Raw genomic sequence first — 19,654 nt, forward strand, 5'->3', positions numbered from 1 at the left:
TTATGCCAATGATGTCTCTTGTCACATGAATGTTCTTGTTTAACGTGTAGTTTTATTGTTGTCATTTCAGTGTGTGTGTGTGTGTGTGTGTGTGTGTGTGCGTGAATTTGCTTTTGGTGTGTCGTTGTTTTGTTCGTTTTTGCGGCGGAGGGGCGATGTATCAATTATGATCATGCGTTAATTTTGAATTATAAAACGCATTCACATCCTTTCATTCAATGAGAAGCAATAATGAAGGTTATATGTTTTGTCGGGGTCATAGTCAAACTTCTGGAGAACAGATCCGCATTTGACATGAGATAAATGCATGTACGCTGTACATTGTACTGCATACAGTCAGTTTGTAGGTTCACCCGGCTGTACATCGGGATTCATTGCACTCTACAAGGTTTTGTCCTTTGTCAGTGGCGTGATGCGTTCAAGCGTACAACCACCAGGTCGCTTCTTTGAATAGGAACTACATTATCTCTGGGATTTGAAGTGGTTTTTGCAAACAGGGGGTGCTTCGGTTTGCGCACACTCTTGTCAAAAGGGACTACATTTCTGAACGCGTATGAGTTTTTATCAAAGCCAATTATGGATGTGGCACGGTTCTTTTCATTCTTTCTGTGACCCCGACGCTAGCCTTTTGACAAGCCCCTGCAGCTTTTTAGCACCCTGCCCAGCAGGCACACAGAGACAATCAACAGAAGTTCCCCAGTCTCACAGTCACGAATGTGTCCTAAGATTACGTGCTTCTCACACAACACCCAGTCCCACCGTGCCTGGGTCTTCATAACATTTAAGCGTCTTAGATTTGTATTTCAGTGTGAAGACTTTCGGTCCGAAATAAACCATCTGTATTCTTGTGTGTGTGTGTGTGTGTGTGTGTGTGTGTGTGTGTGTGTGTGTGTGTGTGTGTGTGTGTGTGTGTGTGTGTGTGTGTGTGTGTGTGTGTTCCACAGTGTTAGTGAAGATCAGTGTTTGTATGACTCCCATTACGTATACGTTGTTGACGCGTGTTGCCATGTATGTCAGGAAAAGTATCTAAACAAGACACGAACAATAATTGGGAATTGAATATCGTAGTCCTTGTAGAGTACAAAAAGTCCAATCGCTGAAATACTACGCGTATTAAAGTTATATATATATATTTACACACATATATATGAGAGAGACAGAGAAAGATATACCTGTATAAATGCATAAACGAGATTATGTAATACAGCTGTACCACCAATTAGAGGCATCTTTGGAAATGTATACCTGCGAAGACCTTTTAAAATGCCGATTCCAGCACGGATTAACCTTAATGAATGACAGAAATAAATGAGTCAAAACAAATACTGATAGTAAATGACCCATTTGAACGTATTGGAAATGCGTTATGGAGTACATTCTTTTTATCAATTTGTTATTAACTAAACGAAGAAAGAAACACCTGTAGGACGTTTTCCCGATGGCCTACGTGGAAATACGAAAAATGAAAACGAACATGTCACTATACAGTGTTGACATACAGTGGCCGTTAACTAAAACAAGATGATTAAAGGTGTAGACAGCGCCTTATGATAATAGTCAAGATTGCGAAATAGAATGAACACTCAAAAGGATTTCATCTTTTATGCCTGCTCACAGGAATGTCATATCTGTTTGATTCGTTATTGGGAAATACGATTCATTAAAGAGGGTAAGACGCATTCCGTGTTGTCAAACTTCGAACACTATACCTGCTTAAAATTTAGATTTGATTCCATTTAGCAAATGTAAGCATGAGGTTTGACCCGCGCATAATACTGGACAACGTAGAGCCTACAACACAGTCGGTTATGAACATTTTATTCGCTTTTAGAGTGGCCATACGATGTTCCAAGCGTTCCCTCACAACGGAGTGACCCCCTCTAACCCCTTTCTGAAATGCAGCTGTCCCCTTCTGTCATCTGATGAATAGAATCATAGAGTATTTAAAACCAAATTCATACGCCGCACTATTTTTCGTCCAATGCTTTATAAAATCGATGGCAATATTAGTTATCCTGGTGCTTTCTAACTTTACAAATCAATATCAATATTTGTGCTGATTACAGTTTAGGAAACTGTTATTGTGATCACTGAAAGAAATGCATATTAAGATTTCTTTCGACGGTCACGAAGGCGGTGATTTGCCCTGTGAATGGATGTGTCGATGGTGACAAAGTCCTGCTGTTGAACCAGAGCCTCTTTCAAGTCTCCGATCCATAGAACATATTTCCCAATCACACAAGATTCAAACAGCATTTGATTACTTATCATTAGCTTTGCCATTATATAGAGTGACTCGCTGAAAAGCGATAAAAGAATAAAAAGGGACAGGGGAGAACACGAAAGCAAGATTATGTTTTTCAGTCACGTCCTCCGGGTGAGACTACGTTGATCCACCTGAGTGGGTTATGCTTTTTTCTCCCTTTCTTTTTCTTTGCAAATAACTGCGCGGCACTGCGCTCCGAAGGTTCGGTGCGAAACTCACTCAAATCGCGCTTCAGTCAAGTGGAGTGTGAGGAACTCCTGGATAAGCCAGTTTTCGCGGTTTCATTATTTCCAAGCATTCTCCAAAAGCATTCCAAAACTGTGAAAAGAAAGAAAAGGCATTTTGGATAATTTGTTTTAGTGGAAGGTGGTAATCAACTCTTCAAGATACTTGTGCAAAGGAGGGTATACACAGAAGAAAACCAGAGTGAAGAAACTCGTTGATTGAACAGCTGGAGAAGATGGCAGTTCGGCGGAGGAACCGTCGGGAGACGCCATCAAAAATCCCTGGAATTGTGCAATTTTTGGCAATCATCTGGCTCGGCTCGTTGGCTTGCGATGCAGCGACCGTCGGGATAAGTAAGTAACCCTTGTGTCTTTATCTTTTATGCCATCACATCTTTGTCAAATGAATAGTTTAGTAGGCTACAGTTTTTGACAGTCAGACAGTGTAGCAGCTCGTCCGTAGGGCATGTGTTTCATTGATTGGCACATTACAAAGACAAAAATTGTAAACTCATCGAAATTTATATAAAATCTAGGTTGCAGGCAACACGATATTGTATATATTATATGATATAATCATATACAAAGACAAAAGAGACGGCTCATTGTCAACCTAAGTATGAATCATGTGTTGTCACCGGAACTTTTACAAACAAAGGTTCGTCTTGATTCGGTAGTTAAAGATGTAATTCAATTTGCGTGGGGGGAGGGGATAGTAAATGTCATCATGACAACGGCTAAAACTCACATTCATCTTATTTCGTGATACTTAATGGCTAGTGTTGGCGATGAACGTCGATTATGACTGCAGATTGGTATAACTTTACTTGAATGAACTCTGGCAAACAATTTGGGATATGTCTAGATTATGTGTGTTTGAGAGAGAAAAAGTGTACTCGTTGACCTGGCAAGGAGAAGTGGACTGTCAGAAATAAAATAGATCTCAGGATAAATTGGCGGCGCCATCGCAGTTGACGTATCATTAGGATATATCGTCTAGAACCAATGAGAAATGGGCAGACTGAGAGATATAAAGACGAAAGAACAGAAGAAATGAGAAAGAAACATAGAGGGAGAGAAGGGGAGGTGAACGGTGAATAGAAAAATGACAAAATAAGGCAATTTGATGTTGCCGGTTCATCTTGCCGGTTGCCGGTTGATCTAACTATAACAATTTGTAAGGCTGATTACGCCTTTGAGTCAGTGCACATTGTCTCAGCCACTCTGTCTGCCTGTCTGTCTGTCCGTCTCTTTAGTTAATCTGTACTGTAACGCGCGAGGATGTGTTCATGCATCCCTTCAAGGTAGAATTGAAGATTGCAACAATGCTCCACTCCAGGGATTCCATTCACTTTGTTCCTCCAGACGTTAAGTTCTCAGTCTCCCAGAAAAGGAGCCCATATAACAAAAGACACTGGAAACTCAAAATGCACTTGTACGCTGTGATGTTGAAAGTGGACTAGTCAATAAGCAAATATCTTTGTCTTATAAACAATTTGTCTATCTTATTGTCAATGCATCCATTCTTCATATCCTTTATTATGCATGATAAATTATAATATTGCAATGGTGATGACTTCCAGAATTCCAAACAGGTATCATGTGTGCGCACGGCAAATACATTGTCAGGCGCGGATTGCACGTAGAAAGGGGGACGATGCATTCTTCAAGATGAAAATATTTAAACAAAACATTAACAAGCCACAGAGAGATCTACCAAACTAGTAGACCTAATTCATCTGACCAAATATTGATGATTTTTACATGTTACATTCTCTATGGTATTGGAGTATCCAAGGCAACCAAGGCATCGAGTTAAGGTACTTCACAGGTGAACAACAGCACACTATTGCGCTCTACATGGTCATCGACGGAACAACCGTAAACATATTTTGGTAGCTTGTTGATTTCTTTTTCTCCTGCTATCCCTTATGGAATTTGTTTTGATATACCTTGGCTGAACTTCGAATCAAAACTATATGAAGCCGATGGAGAGAATTCCGGATGACTCTTAGAAATTTGTCAGCCATCCATCAAGCCACCATCAGTTGGTATGACCCACCCCTCGGGGCCTTTCGCATCCCTACTCCCTCTCCATCTGTCTCTCTTTCTTTCTCTCTTTTTCTTTCTCTCTCTTCCACTCTCTTTCACCCCCCCCCCCCTCTCTCTCTCTCTCTCTCTCTCCTCTCTAAATTATGAGGAACTTGGGATTTAGCTGAGGTTAAGTCTTACCCCAAAACTAAAGTGGTCATGATGGTTTCTAAAACCATGGAGCTAGTACACCCTTTCTTCAAATTCTTGTCTTACAGAATGAGCAGAGCGAACCAGGCGGATTACACCCACATGTTAATCCTGCGTAACGGATCGTTTAGATTAATGGGAAGAAAGTGAGGCCAGGAAGGCGTAGGGACTGATCAATAGTTAGAGGACTAACAGATTAATGGATGAATAGATAGATAGATGCATGTATAGATAAATAGTTAGATATAAAGATAGTCAGATACACAGGTAGATAGATAGATAGATAGATTGATAGACGGATAGATAGATAGATAGATGGATAGATAGATAGATAGATGGATAGATAGATAGATAGATAGATAAATGGAGGCATGATGTAGATTGTCTGTAAAGTTACAGTGGAGAGTCTTCATAAGTACATTTTTTAAGCTTTCCAGATACCTGCCCGCTAAAGTATAGACAGATTGTTGATGGATAAACATGTATATAAGTCCTGCTAAAATGAATATAGATAGATACAGATATAGACATAGATATAGACGTATTAGGAAAAGTTAGATGTTCAAAAGTCTCCTCACAGAACTTCTAGATTTAATCCCTGGAACCATTGTTCAGGATAGTGGGATGGGAGAATAAGAGGGAATTATGGCGAGCAGGGTCAAAATCATCACGAAGTCTGAAACGCATTTGCGTACCCTGGTGGCTCTTGAATTTCAGATTTATGATCGAGTGGTCAATGCTGGCAATGGATAATTCAAGAACGGAAATGAAATAGCCGTGTGCGCCTCGCCTGATACCAGTGACCCTCACCAGAATGTCAAGCTTTGGGTCAAGGACCAACCTACTCGGGCAATATGTCGGGGCTTAAATTCGAGGCGATGTAAACTGTAGCAGGCACAATGTTGGTGACGAAAGCTTTTTTATTCCATTTTTTTCAGACGATCTCGTGTAAAGATTTATCAACAACGCAAAATTATTATTCGTCGTCGAACGCCAGGGGGAGGGGTAAGGAGTTGTACTCCAGGCACAAGGGCACCTATTATAGGATGTCGTGGTGGTTGAAGTAGTCATTACTCATTGAATTCTGCATGGTGTGGTGCTTCTCACATGAGAGTCCTATGGCTGTATTCCAGAAGATCTGAAGGCACAAAATGATGAGTTGGCCCCCGGCGAACAATGGCGGGAGGAAGTGAATAGACCTACTGAGCCATGTCCTCCAGCCTTACGCGAATGCCCAAATCTTGGAGGAATGTACACAAAATAACAACAGCAAACCTCCTCAGCGAGATAATTGGTAGTCAGAGTCAACGACAATGTGATTACCATGACCGGGCTAACCGTCCCGCTTGATGAGTTCGAGGAAAACAATAACGAGACGAACTTGAGTTCAACTCTTCTGTACCAGGTTGCGAGCAACGGAAACGTTACTTTGTTGTTGTTGTTGCCTTTGTGTTTGTTTTTGATAGTGTTTAATTTTTGTCAGCGTTCAATCGTTTATTTTCTCCCTCTTTTTCTCCATCTCCCCTCCCACTCCCACTATTTCTGTCGAAATCTTTTAATTTATCATGTGAGCATTCACATTCACATTTAAGTTACTAGCTCTCCTTTACTTCCTTGATCCCCCACCCACCTTACCACTTCACTCTTGTAAAGCAGCAATGCAAGCAGAGAAAACATAATATGAAAAGCCACTTAACAACCCAACGTATTCGTTACAATTAGATGTGTGAAAACGGTCATTTGAGAAATCAAAGTAAAGTTTATCTCTTGCTATCACATGATTCATCTGTAACATTACAACATGTCAGGAGACATCAAATACCCCCTCGTCAATACTGCTCTTTGGTGCAAACCAGGAGTTTATGCCATCTACAATAGATTTGTCCTGTACCAGCAACATAACTGCACACGCAAATTAAAGTGTATATCCGTAAAGATATAGCGAGCGCGAGTCAGATATCATAGTACCTCTGCTGGCATTTCTAGAGTGACCCAAAAGTTTGCAAAGTCCGTGGTAAAACCAATGCGAGCGGATGACGAACTCAAAACCCACAAAAGAAGCTTAACACGAGGCTTTCAAGAGTGACCATTCATCAATAAGATAGCAGAAGATGTTGACAGACATGTTATTACAATTGTGTTTTATATGCACCGATCCTCAATCAATCACTAAAGCGCTGACAACTCCTTTAAACATTCCAAATGCAGATAGCTCCCTTCTAAACATCTTCGAGCCTGCGGAAAACGTTCTTGTTTTTACAGTTGGAAAGAAATGGGGCACGCAGTTGTTTAACTTTCCCTCGAAAAAGACTGCGATACTCGGACCATCTCTCTAAATGTGAAACAAAATAAACAAGACGGACAAGCACAAAAAGTTTCCCGATAAGACTTCGGAATCAACAGAGAGAGAAAGTAGCTGGCAGCAAACAAACATAAGTACAATGTAATGTCATGTCCGAGAAGACGCTGTTGCCCAAAACATACATGTCGCCACGAAGTTTGAACTGTACATCATTGTGAGAACGTTTCATATCGTCACCTCGTTGTAAGCTCTACCTGTAGATGACTTTTATGTCAAAAAAGCAGCTGTCAAACCTTGCCTCAAATGCCTCCTGCTGTGGCGCTGAAATTTGAAGATTTCAATCCATTCCTTTCCATCAACGTTTAAATGGATGCATAACATCAGTCACTTTCATGAGATAATGGGATTTCGGCTTGATAAAATTTTTGTAGGCCGTGTTCATGAAAGAATCGTGATACGAGAGTTAAAAGATTGGATGCATGTTTCTGTCTTAATACTACTGTTTTATTACTGACATTGTAAATATGTAGTACTATAGATGTTGCTGGTAGAGTCAGGGTTGGACACCAATCAGCCGTGTCTGTGACTGGGAGTCATCACCAAACGAAAAGGGAATGAATGTGAAGGTCCTAAATCGCATTAAAGGGAAACTCCACAAAGTGTTATGACATCGTTTTTATTAAAAACGGCAAAGTCAAACAAGCCGAGGAATGTACAATTTCATTCATCGACCAAAACTCCCTTAAATAGATTTAGAACATGTAAAGTTTCGTGTGTTCACGAAATTGTAATATTGGTCATTATCACCAATGTAGATTAGTTGCACCGTTTACGTCGATGTCTCACAATTGACCCATTGTAATACTGGTCAGAAATTATGAAGAGCATCCTTAGAATAATGTACCGGCTATAATAAGACCTATTCATCTCGGAGTAAGGTATCATTGCTTAGTCGTTGCAAGGGAGGCGAGTTTAAAATTATTCATTTTGAGAGGTAGAAGGAGGACAGGTAATGCATTTATGTCTTTAAAATTACCCTTTTCAGCTCCGATGCTAATAATGTCCGTAATAACGTTCTTAATAATTCACGTGAGATTAGCGAAATCTTCGTGGTTCTTTGGTTTATACTGGTTTGTTTATTTGATTCGGTGTTCATTTTACTCAAGTCACCCTGAATGCCAAATCACGCAATGAATGTTTGTGATATCAAAAAGGAAACACATTCAAGAGAACACATTAGAGGAAGGGAGCGGAAATGAACTGGTAGCCCTGAGGTGTGAGGCAGCACTGCTTCTGATAGCTCAAAGCGCGACAGGATGCCTGAACCGACGGGCTCTCTCCGGCCGCCTTACCCCATCGTGCCAGTGACCGAAGTCGGGCACAGGCGCGCGATGACGCTAATTGGAAATATTATCTGAAATCCCGACACTTGAAGCGACCTCAATTTCAACGCTTCTGACCTCTCCTCTCCATAGAATTTGCATTGGGTTTTTAAGATGACTTATTTTGCAAAAATGGGCGGGGGAGTGGAAATATGAGAAGGCAAAGTTAGAGAGAAAGTATTACTGAGGCAAGATATTTTGTGTAGTTGTCGGGGGAGAGGTGTGAAACACAGCAAGAAGTACTGTCGCCCTTTATACCGCCTCCCAGATTACATCGTTGATTTATATTATTAGTTTTTTGCTTATCAATAAATACGAATATAAACATGATTACTTCATTACACGTTAAGGTCTGGTTACTGTGGTTTTGTATATTACTGAGTACTGTAGTAGTTGTCACGTTTTGGGCTATTGACGAATTTTCAAATTGTTTCAACATAACAGGACAGAATATTTATCATCTGTAGTTGACTGTATTCTTTTTCAGTACACACTCGTGGTGACTCACAACTAATAAAGTTAATGAAATAAGACATCATGTTTAGCAATTACATCTCATTTAAGTAACCTCTCAATAGCGTCTACGATAGTGTTCTTGATGGGAACTGGATGGATTTGATGAACAACCTACGCCGTCAAATTAAGTTTAGAATAAGTTCGACCGGTGGGCTACATTGTTATTTATGACTTTGACGAATAGTATACGATTACGAGCTGTACAGGTATTGGGTAAAATACACAGATGCGCCAACAATAGAAGAAGAGGTGTGTACCAAGGTGGTTAACCCGTTTAGGTACGTGAGCGTGCTGCTGTCATCTGGAGTTAAAGCAGACGAGAGTTGGAGAGTGTTTATAACCAGAATAGTTGTGACACTGACACAAAAAGGCTTTCGAATTGAAGACCATTGACCCTCTACTTCATGGAAATCAATGGTAACGGAGAAGAAGAAAGTGAAGTTGGAAGAAGGGTGGGGCTCTCACTCAGTTGGCAAGCTGCCCGAGTAACCCCCTTTGATGCGGTCTTGACCACGACATTCTCCTCATCCAACTAATGTGACTCCTCTTGACCTCCTCACCAAACCACAATGATCCCCCCTATCCCATGTTGAAAGTCCACAGTGCATTTAGAGCAGGAATTCTCCTGCCTTCGTTTCTCCGACCTATTTCTCTGCTTTGGATCAGTCACCTCATCTTCACCACATTGCGAATGATGAAATATGTGTTTATCTCCGGCCTCTTCTATTGTACTGTGACGTCTGTAGTACTTGGTGTTTCAAGATAAACCAATCTCGAAAATGTACTTGAAGAGAGAGGTATTCTAGGAAAACATCTTCACGTGGTGTCATAACTAAATAAATAAAAACTTACTAAAAATGAATAAAAAAGAACAAAAAAAAAACCCAAAAATAAATCTACAGAAAAGCAGCGCGTTGTCATTCCAAGTGCCCAAGAGCGATAGAGTCGTACCTCACGAAGTCTGTTTCTGGTGTAAACAAGCATTGTGCGTCCGCGTCAATCAGAGGTCATTTTGATCATATCATTATGTAGAAGTGAAGTCAGAAAGCCATGCGGTATGACTAACCTGTGTTTCACCCTGACTTTCTATTGTTCCCTTTGTTCAAAGAGGTACACCCACCATTTCAACATTTCTTTCTTGTATCCGGGCTTTTGTTAAAACTGCTCCATCATTTTTTTTTTCTATCAACTCAATCAAGTATGATATCTGAACATTTTGCTTCATTATCCGAACCCAACCCCATCCCCTTTCTGTTGAGTTTCTGCATGCGATGTGCCCACTCATAAATCCAGAATTTGTCATTAACAGTAGAAGAATGATTATTCTCGTTACCCCATGTGATTCCAAAGTGATGAAAATGCGTGTGTTTATCAGGATTCCCGGTTATCACGTTGCATATTACTAAAGCAGGATTCGATTGGTACGGCTTCTCTGACTACCCCTCCATCCATCGGGATACAATGGCTGAAGACTTCTATGACCAGTTAGCGTGTCATGGATCAAGGTGGAAAATAAATGTACAGTAGTACGGGAAGTCGGTCACCGCACATTGACAATAGAGAAAGCCTATAGAGAAGGTCTTAGTGGAAGACATTGATTGAGTTTCCAGGAAAATCAGTTCATCGGACTTTGCAGGACATAACTGAGCAATACTTATCATTCATCATGAAACTAATCCTTATTAGCAAACGAACTCAGGGCCGTACTTAGTCTATTTGCACCCTACTCAGAGATTTTTTGGTCCAATAAAAAAGAAACAAAGACATGTCTTTAATCGTGACGTTTATGTACGTTAGCGAACATGTCACGATATCGTCACATTTAGCCATCACTAAAGAAATCACTTGATAGAATAACACAAAAGTTGGTATGTTGACTTTGCGGATAATTTGATATTTGTCACAAGACTAACTTCCGGCCGTATCAGTGACTATGGAAATATTTACTTATTTCACATTATCTCTTTTGACTAAGGGGAGACTTGCATCTTTCACATTCTCTTTGTTGGGGTGTCCAATAGGGTCGACCAAACTGCCCAAACAAGTGGTCGATATGATAATGTGACGAAATTAATGCTTGCTTTCCTTCGACCATGGGGCTACAACACACCATCAATGCAGACGGTTGGATTTAGAATTTGCAGCAAAAGATTGAAGGCACGGATTGTCAGCAGCGTTCTTCATCTAAATTAAACCTATCTAATCCTCGAGTAATTTTTGCCTCAGAGATTATCATTTACATTGTTGTCTTAATTGAATTATCAATATGGAGGCTTTTGAAAGGTCTGCATCAGAAACAAAGAATCACATATGAAAAGCAAAGGGCTCATGTGAACAAAAATACACTGCCCTGTGGAATGGTAACGATTAATAAAACATTTCAAGATGACACCATACAACACCATCCAAACTACAGAAATCATTTTTGGGACTAGACGAGGAGAGCAATTGCGAGTTCCAACGTACTGATTGCTCAAATCTCTTTCTAATTATTACAGGTGCCATGTTTGGCAGTGAAACGGGATACAACAACGTCTACCGCAACGTGATCAATGACGGGGTGCTCTACGTCAACAGGAATCAAACCTTTCTCGGTGGCATCCACAGTCTCGAGTTCATCGACCACGACAATACCATCTCGAGTAACTCAGTCTACGTCGGGTTAACGGAAGGTATGTCCACAGAAAAATTGACGTAGTCACTCGTACTAATTATAGGTAAAAGCAACTTAATTGGAAATTGATATATCCATGGCCAACTGTTGTCATTGACCTGGCGGTATAGGCATAGCCCGATAAAAGAACGATATGGGTTATCGGGTTATTCAAGACTTATCAGCATACACATTTGAAAAACAAACAAACAAACAAACAGTGACATAGAAACAAATGAGATGCCATGATATCATATGGGAAAAGATGTGCTTTTCCCTTGATCATCCTTGTGGCTATGCATATAGGCCTACACATTCACCTGAGAGGATTGAAATGTTCTTATACTGTAATTAGGTGAGCGTTGACGTGTTTATAGTGCATGCAGAAGGCATGTGAATTGTAAGAACCTAAGTAGACTGAAGAAATAAGATTGAATGCAAATCAAATACTGATACTCAATAACTTCCTGTAATGATCAACCATGTGTGTGTGTGTGTGTGTGTGTGTGTGTGTCCGTGCTTGTTGAAAGTGTGGGTTTTGTTAATGTTGTCAAGGTAACTCGTTTGACAACAGTCTCTGAGAAAGGCTTGTACCTTTGCTTTGTATCTTGCATGCATAATCAACATTTCCCAGAATGTTTCTTGGTGTGTTTTTTTTTAAGGAAATTGTTTCTTTGTTATTTAAGCAAAAGATAATGACGAGCCCATTGCATTATTCTTTCTACGTTTCCAGCTTGTAACCATATCGCCACCGAACAGATATCGGCGCTGATTCTGCCCCGTGATCGTTGCGAAGACAGCGATGACATCGCAGCCGTTGTCAGCCACGGCTCCAACCCGATCGTATCCATTGATCAGGGAAACTTTGGGTCGGGCTCGACCGCGTTCAAGATGTATCCCACCCCAGAAGACATGACGGATTTCTATATTGACGTCCTGACATACTTCGCATGGAGAAGTTTTATTCTCCTCTATGACGATGGATCGGGTAAGGCAATTTAATGTCCAATATTCTTACGCTGTATATGTTTTTTAATCTCCCAGAATCTATGTAATTATAAAGTATCTTTGTAGATACACACGGATATTGTGCATGTGTTGATGATTTTGATGGTAAGCATATCTACAAACGATGAAACCCTACAGAAACCAAAACGTAAAATGTTTGGTCACTGTTTTTTGACAGTCCAGTCCGAGTTTACCCTATATAGGCTGCAATTTGATAACGCGTGTACGTTAATAGTTTGGATTACCGGGGGAAAAAAAGTCGTTCTCATATTACATGAGTTTACTCTTGTAAAGTTTGCTTCCATATCCTTATCACACAATCTATCATTTCATGTTCTGCGTGTTCTTTTTGTTTTCGACAAAAGTGACATTACTTTTCCAGTCTAGTAAAATTATGGAATTGTGATTCGCGTGTTTTAAAGCTTTTTTAAAACATTTTATTACAGCATTTGCCAATATGGAAGGCGTGCTCGAGTTCGGAACAGGTGAATCATGGAACGTGACCACGGTCGTGATCGACGAAGATGACTTCGAGAACAACGTGCCCACCATTGTCGGCGAGAAGACCAGAAATATCTTCATCATGTGTTCTTCTGAGGACATTCTAAGACAAACTATCAACAGGGTAAGAAATTGGATGTTGGGTTATGTATTTGCCAAATAATTGAGAAGGAATATGTGTATAACGCCTCAATGATTCGCGTGAAAACAAGGAACCTTTGTCTTCATACGAGAGAAATGACTGTATGGCAGTGTGATGTAGAGGTTGTTTGTTCACGGCATCCATGCTAATTGTATTTTGTATTCCTCGTGTTGATTTTAAGTTTGCTCATCATTTTTTTTTTTCATTGTCAGTGCAACGGTATGCTGACATGAAATCGTAAAGTGTGCGTTGAGTTCGTTTCCGGAAATGTCAAAAGTCTGTGCTGAAGAGGAAAGTAAAGGAGAGTGTCCAATGATGAGAGGAAATTTTATTGAAAAACAAATGTCTGTTCATTACCTATTTTGAACAGGCTATCGAGCTGCGCATAATGGGTCCTGAATATACCTGGATGATCGGAAATTTGGTGAGTTCTCCCCTTATCTTATCTTCCTCACCAAATGAATAATTTTAGATAGGATACATCAACTCTGCACTACATCTAACCTCAAGAAATAACCATTCTTATTTCTATGATTGCTCCCAGCTCTTTTGCCATAACTGCGATTGATACCTCCACCTCTTCTCCTTCTTCTCCTTCTTTTCCTTTGTCTTTTCTCCCTCCTTCTACTCGTCCTTCTTTATTTTCTTTACTATCCCATGTCTATGAATATAGTGAATTTACTTCTGCTCTGAATATGAGTACCTGTAGCTACTGTCACTGCCTTACCTATATTTCAAGTATCGCGAGTCCTGGCGTACTATATCGACTGCCGTTATCACTACCTGACTGCTTTCATCATGATACTATACCATAACGATTGAGAGACATATATGTTTATTGATGCTACTTATTTATCTTACTGACTGTCGCTACAACGAAAACAGTCTAATGCACGGAGTTAACTTCGATTAGCATAATAACCCCAGTGCAAAACTATGGACAGCTAGAATATCAGTAGAATGACATGGTGATTGATTCTACCGACAGGACCTGGCGATGGATAGGAACTTCCGGGAGACATTGGAAGACACGAATGCCTACATCACCCGCTTCAACATGAACTATACAAGAGACTGGCAGTATGCTCTGCCCACTGTAGGCTCCTCCCAGTTCACCGAGTGGCAGTTCCGTGAACGCAACGCCTACGACGCCGTGATCGCCATCGGGCACGCCCTCAGAAAATACCGCTTGCACAGGGAAGACGAAGGCGTGGTTGGTAGCTCTGTGTTGCCCGGAGACACCCCCATGCCGGCCTGCCCCTCCTCCCCATCCCCTGTGGCCGAAAACGTCTTGACCAGATACATGCAAAATGTAAGTTCATATCTTGCTTTCATTCCCTTAAACTATTCCGATTAAATGTACATATCATAATACATAACCATGTTGGTTTATTTAAAAAAATCCAATATCACCAACAATTTCTTTGAACCTTCATATTATGTTCTTACTTGCTCAACTCTATATAACATGGTATTAGTATTATGGTAATACATTTTTACAATTGACTGCATAATTATTATACATTCATAACGACGTAAAACGATGATGATGATGATGATGATGATGATGAAACTTTACAAAAATATTAACGTTTATGACAATAATGACAAAGATCAATGTCATTGTAGGTGTGTTTTAGCAAGAATAGTTGTTGTTCCTTCAGAGTCGTATAAATGTGTATCTGTCTGCAGCTCGTGATTGATAGATAACTTGCTATTCCCCCTACAGATAAGTTTTGAAGGGATCACAGGAAACGTTGCCTTCAATGAATATGGAGACAGAATCAACTACACCATCACCATCTACAGCGGACAGGGAGAGTCTGTTCACCAGATAGTAAGTACACGTGACATTCCTTGATCTTTCCTCTCTCTCCATTTGTTTTTGTTTTTGTTTTTGTTTTGTTTTTGTTATTGTTATTGTGTTTTTTGTGTTTGTTTGTTTGTTTGTTTGTTTATTTGTTTGTTTGTGTGGGTTTTTTTCGTTTTTTTGTTTGTTTTTTGTTTTTTTGTTTTTTGTTTTTTGTTTTTTTGTTTTTTATTTGTTTGTTTGGTTGGTTTTGTTTTGTTTTGTTTTTTTTTGTTTTGTTTTGTTTTTTTTTTTTGGGGGGGGGGGGGTCTTTAACGGCTCAAAGAGAAGTACTCAGGGTTACGTATAGAATGTACTATAAGTTTCTTACCGGGCAAACATTTCAGATACTCAATGAAAACAAACTACACCCATTGGTCGTGGGTGCCTTGCGACAATCTTGCATACGCAATGGTGCACTTACCTCCAATGTAATTATTATAACCCAACGATGCTAACGGTGATTTCATGAGTACCTGTATTAGGTGGGGACTGTGCGATGAGATGCAGAAAAAAACATCAATGTGGGATAAAATAATCACTTATATGGCATCGATCAGACAATCTTCACTGTGGTAGAGATCGCAGGGCAATCTCATTGATTTGTCTGCCATATCTATGCTCCTTACAGCGTGGGATCTGGACGCAGAACATACCTTACTGGGAAGACACCTGGGATCGAAAGTGGGAGAATGAGGGTCGTCTCAACGTGACCAACTTCAACTATGGCAACGACCGTAGGATCAAGATCGTCTCCATCGAGGTAAATTATTCTTACATAAAGTAGCGTCGGCAGGTTGTTGGTTTTTGTGGCAAATAGTGTTACCTAGGATTTTGGCAGATAACTGCTCGACAACAGCGGTGGCCCCGGGCCAAACAAAAAAAAAAATGATGGTTGGCCACCAAATTTCCAAAAAGGCTATCTTTTGGTGGCCCATTTTGGTAGCTAATAGTGGAAATGGACTGTTACAGGTTTCCTCTCATTAAAGGGGATGGCTAGTAACCGATCAGTGGGAATCAGTGGGAATGCTGAGGGATGATTGTTCCAATCCTTGTGGGATTCAATTAAGAGTACATTATATGTCTACTGTTGTGTGAAAATTATTTGCTTCAGAATGGTCCCATTTTCAAGTAATGTGCAGACCAATGCCCCGTCACTGACCAGGCACGCTAACCTGGAAACATTAATCTGCACATTAATTGAATATGAGACCATTCTGAAGCAAATAATTTTCACACAACAATAGATATATAATGTACTCTTAAATGAATCACACAAGGATTGGAACAATCATCCTCCAGCATTCCCACTGATTCCCACTGATCAGTTACTAGCCATCCCCTTTAAGAGCCAATATATTTTCGTTTTGGGCAAAAAAAAAAACAACAACAACTCGAATTTAAAGACTTCAGTGGGACGAAAGGGCCACCAGAGCAAAATGTTAGTGTCGAAAGATGAATTATGGACAATGATACACACGGAACTGGACCCAAATAAGTTTTTTCTTCATTCAAGCAAAATGAGATTGAAAATCATAGCGTAGGACGGCATTGATTGATAACTCAGAAATACGGAGAGGGAGCTCATACTCTGCATATTCTCAAAATGGTTTTAAACACTAGAAATACGACATCCTGGTAAGTTTAATTACCTACCTTGCTTACATTGTGTAAAGATTACATCTATACGTCACTTTATACTCTCATGGTTATTGACTCTGTGGGTTTCACTCTTGCATCCTTCAGGCGGAACCGTTCCTGTTCAAGAGAGAGAATTACTTGGCTATTAGAAGGCAGCAGAACACCGGTGTTTACAAACGGCAAATTCAGACAGGCCCCTACACTGGTAACGACCGGTATGACGGCTATATCATGGACCTCCTCAGCAGAATCAAGGCTTACATGCGCGGTATCGACTTCGAGTACGAAGTCGAGCTCGTCCCCGACGGCAAGTACGGACACAAGAGCAAGTACAGCAAAGAGTGGGACGGCATGATCGGAGAAGTGATCAGAAAGGTAAAGATACACATCGGCTAGTCGATGGCAGGGTGATGTGAACAAGGAGTGTGTCCGCCTGAGTGTGAATTTTTATTTTGTGTGATTGTGACATTATTCTTCCCGTCCTGCGGAGTCTGTAGTATCGTAGTAAAGAGTTAAGCCTCTGAGTACTAGCTGTGTTACGTTTCTATCAAGGTCCCATCTTATCGAATAATCTACCAAATGCAAAACTCCAAGTCATATGGCAGCGATTCATATGTAACTTCTGACGCATTCTCTTGAAATAGCAACGTAATAACTCATACTCTGCCAATACTTTTGGTACCTCTTTATTATTTGTGTACCATTTGTATTTTATATACCTTTTAACCCCTATTGTCTAGTATGTACTTTGGGGCTCTTTCCATCAAGCCTAATTGGATTTTATCGGTCCCCCTCCATAACATTATTATATCATACCTTGAAATTGCGATGATTGTGATCTTAATGTGGACATTAATGTAATGAAATGGAATGGAATACTTTTGGCATCATAGAAGACAATAAGGCACTGTCCGCCATCTTAACGCAATCCCTACATATTAACCAAAAAAACCCACGATAAATCAGATCAGTTTTAGGAATAAGTGCATGTGTTTAAGAGATTTCGAACCCCCTGCGCTCCTGAAGCACATCATCTATTCATGTACCTGTCACGCTTTTCATTACAAAGAAAGTTCATAACTGACTGTAAAATTAGCATGTTGTGTCATCGGATGTCTCTTAAAATCACACCTGATTGTTGTTCTCAAAAATGTGTCCCTTATGTTATCATCTCCGAAACAGAAAGCTGACATTGCTGCCGCCCCCATCACGATTACCAAGGAGCGTCTGAAGGATGTCGACTTTACAGATTCCTTCATGAGTGGAGGTATCAAGTTGCTCCTGAAGAACCCTAACTACATCGAGCACAACCCCTTCCGCTTCCTCCATCCATTGGCCATCGAAGTCTGGTTCGTCAACCTCGGGACTTTCCTGATCGTGGCAGGGGTGCTTGCACTCATCAACTACTTCGATCCTTACGAGTGGAAGGCTGCGGCCGAACGTGGCGAAGTGGAGGAGGAGAACGGACGTAACTTCAACTTCAAGAACTCCCTTTGGTACTGCACGACGACCCTGTTCTTCCAAGGCTACGACCACGGTCCTCGCTCAAATGCCGGCCACACTCTGACGGCCTTCTGGTGGGTTTTCGTACTGGTAATGGTGTTCGTCTACCTCTTCAATCTCCCCGGCAAGATCAACACAAACAAGCGCCTTGTCTACATCAAGAGTCCGGATGACCTCGTCAACCAAGGTGACGTAAAGATCGGTACTGTATACGACGGCTCTATCCATTGGTATCTTTTCAAGGCCGGAATACCCGCTTACACTCGCATTTGGGATCGCATGTATTACGCCTCGCCCTCCGTCTACGTGGAGAACACTACCATGGGCATTGAGAGAGTACGCAACAGCAACGGGAAGTACGCCTTCCTGGGAGAGGCTAGGGAACTGGAGTATGCAGCCAGCAACCGCCCTTGCGACTTGATCGTAAGTGGTGGATACGTGGATCGCAGTACTTACGCCATGGCCGTGGCGCCGGGTTCTCCGCTGGGTGATCACCTGTCCTATGCTATAGAGACTTTGAGAGACACTGGGGTGTTGGAAGATTTGCAGAGGGAGTGGTGGGGCCTGGACAGGGGCTGGCGACACCGCTGCAGGAACTTGACTCGCTACGAACGACAGGGTCTGTTCTCTTTCAGCGTGTATGACTTGGAGGGCTTGTATTTCTTCTTGATGCTCGGTTTCGCCATTTCGATCCTGATCTTCGTACTGGAATTGGTGGTGTATGGTTGCTCAGGAAAGGAAAGCAACACGAGAGGAGGAAGTGGTAGTGGTGGAGGATTTGGTGGAAGATCCGCAAAGAAGAATGGAGGAGGAGGACAGTCTAAGACTCCCATATCAGGAGGAGTTGGTAGCAGTAACGGTGGTGGAGGGGGAGGAGGTGAAGGAAAGTTGTGGATTTAACCTCCTATCATACATACACACACACACACTCACACACACACAGTTCAAATGAAACATTTTCATTCCTAGACAGCTTTATGTGTGAGATATTCATTCCCTTGTATGGATTGCTGAAAATGGACTTTGATACCATAATCACGTACATTTGCATTAGTTACTCTAAAGGATGAAAATGCGCATGTTCATTTAAACCATATCTTTGCCTTGACAACTTGTGCTTCGTTTATTTGCCTTCGATGATTGTTTCTAATGTTCTATTTCTTATTCACACAAAAATATTGCACCATTGCCTTAAAACGGTTACTGTCAAATTTGACGTCATACCAGGACTTATATTCAATGAATAAACCAAAGCAAATGTCATGAGAAGTAGTTTTGCATGTGTAACATACATAATTAGGTAACCTTATGGCAGTATACACTGTGAGCTTGAAAGAAAGTGATTTGCATTTGGATGGTCACTATGCTGTATGTTTCCATAACTATGGTATAGTGTTCTTTTTAAATTTCCATTCATATAATTATG

The 19,654-nt window shown here is 40.8% G+C and overlaps 1 protein-coding gene across 1 annotated transcript; it reads left to right on the forward strand.

Annotated features, from left to right (window-relative positions):
• Positions 1 to 2,726: 2,726 nt before the first annotated feature.
• On the forward strand, positions 2,727 to 19,128 carry LOC139722300 (glutamate receptor 1-like). Its single transcript, XM_071633608.1, has 10 exons — positions 2,727 to 2,844; positions 11,430 to 11,603; positions 12,318 to 12,572; positions 13,039 to 13,217; positions 13,606 to 13,659; positions 14,224 to 14,547; positions 14,965 to 15,072; positions 15,716 to 15,847; positions 16,831 to 17,100; positions 17,908 to 19,128. Exons 1-10 carry the CDS (start codon positions 2,727 to 2,729, stop codon positions 19,126 to 19,128), a joined length of 2,835 nt encoding a protein of 944 aa, XP_071489709.1.
• The last annotated feature ends 526 nt before the right edge of the window (positions 19,129 to 19,654 follow it).

The sequence above is a fragment of the Diadema antillarum genome, unplaced genomic scaffold, assembly GCF_040938485.1.
Source record: "Diadema antillarum isolate AM-2024a unplaced genomic scaffold, OU_Dant_1.0 scf00000163, whole genome shotgun sequence".
NCBI lineage: Eukaryota > Metazoa > Echinodermata > Echinoidea > Diadematoida > Diadematidae > Diadema > Diadema antillarum.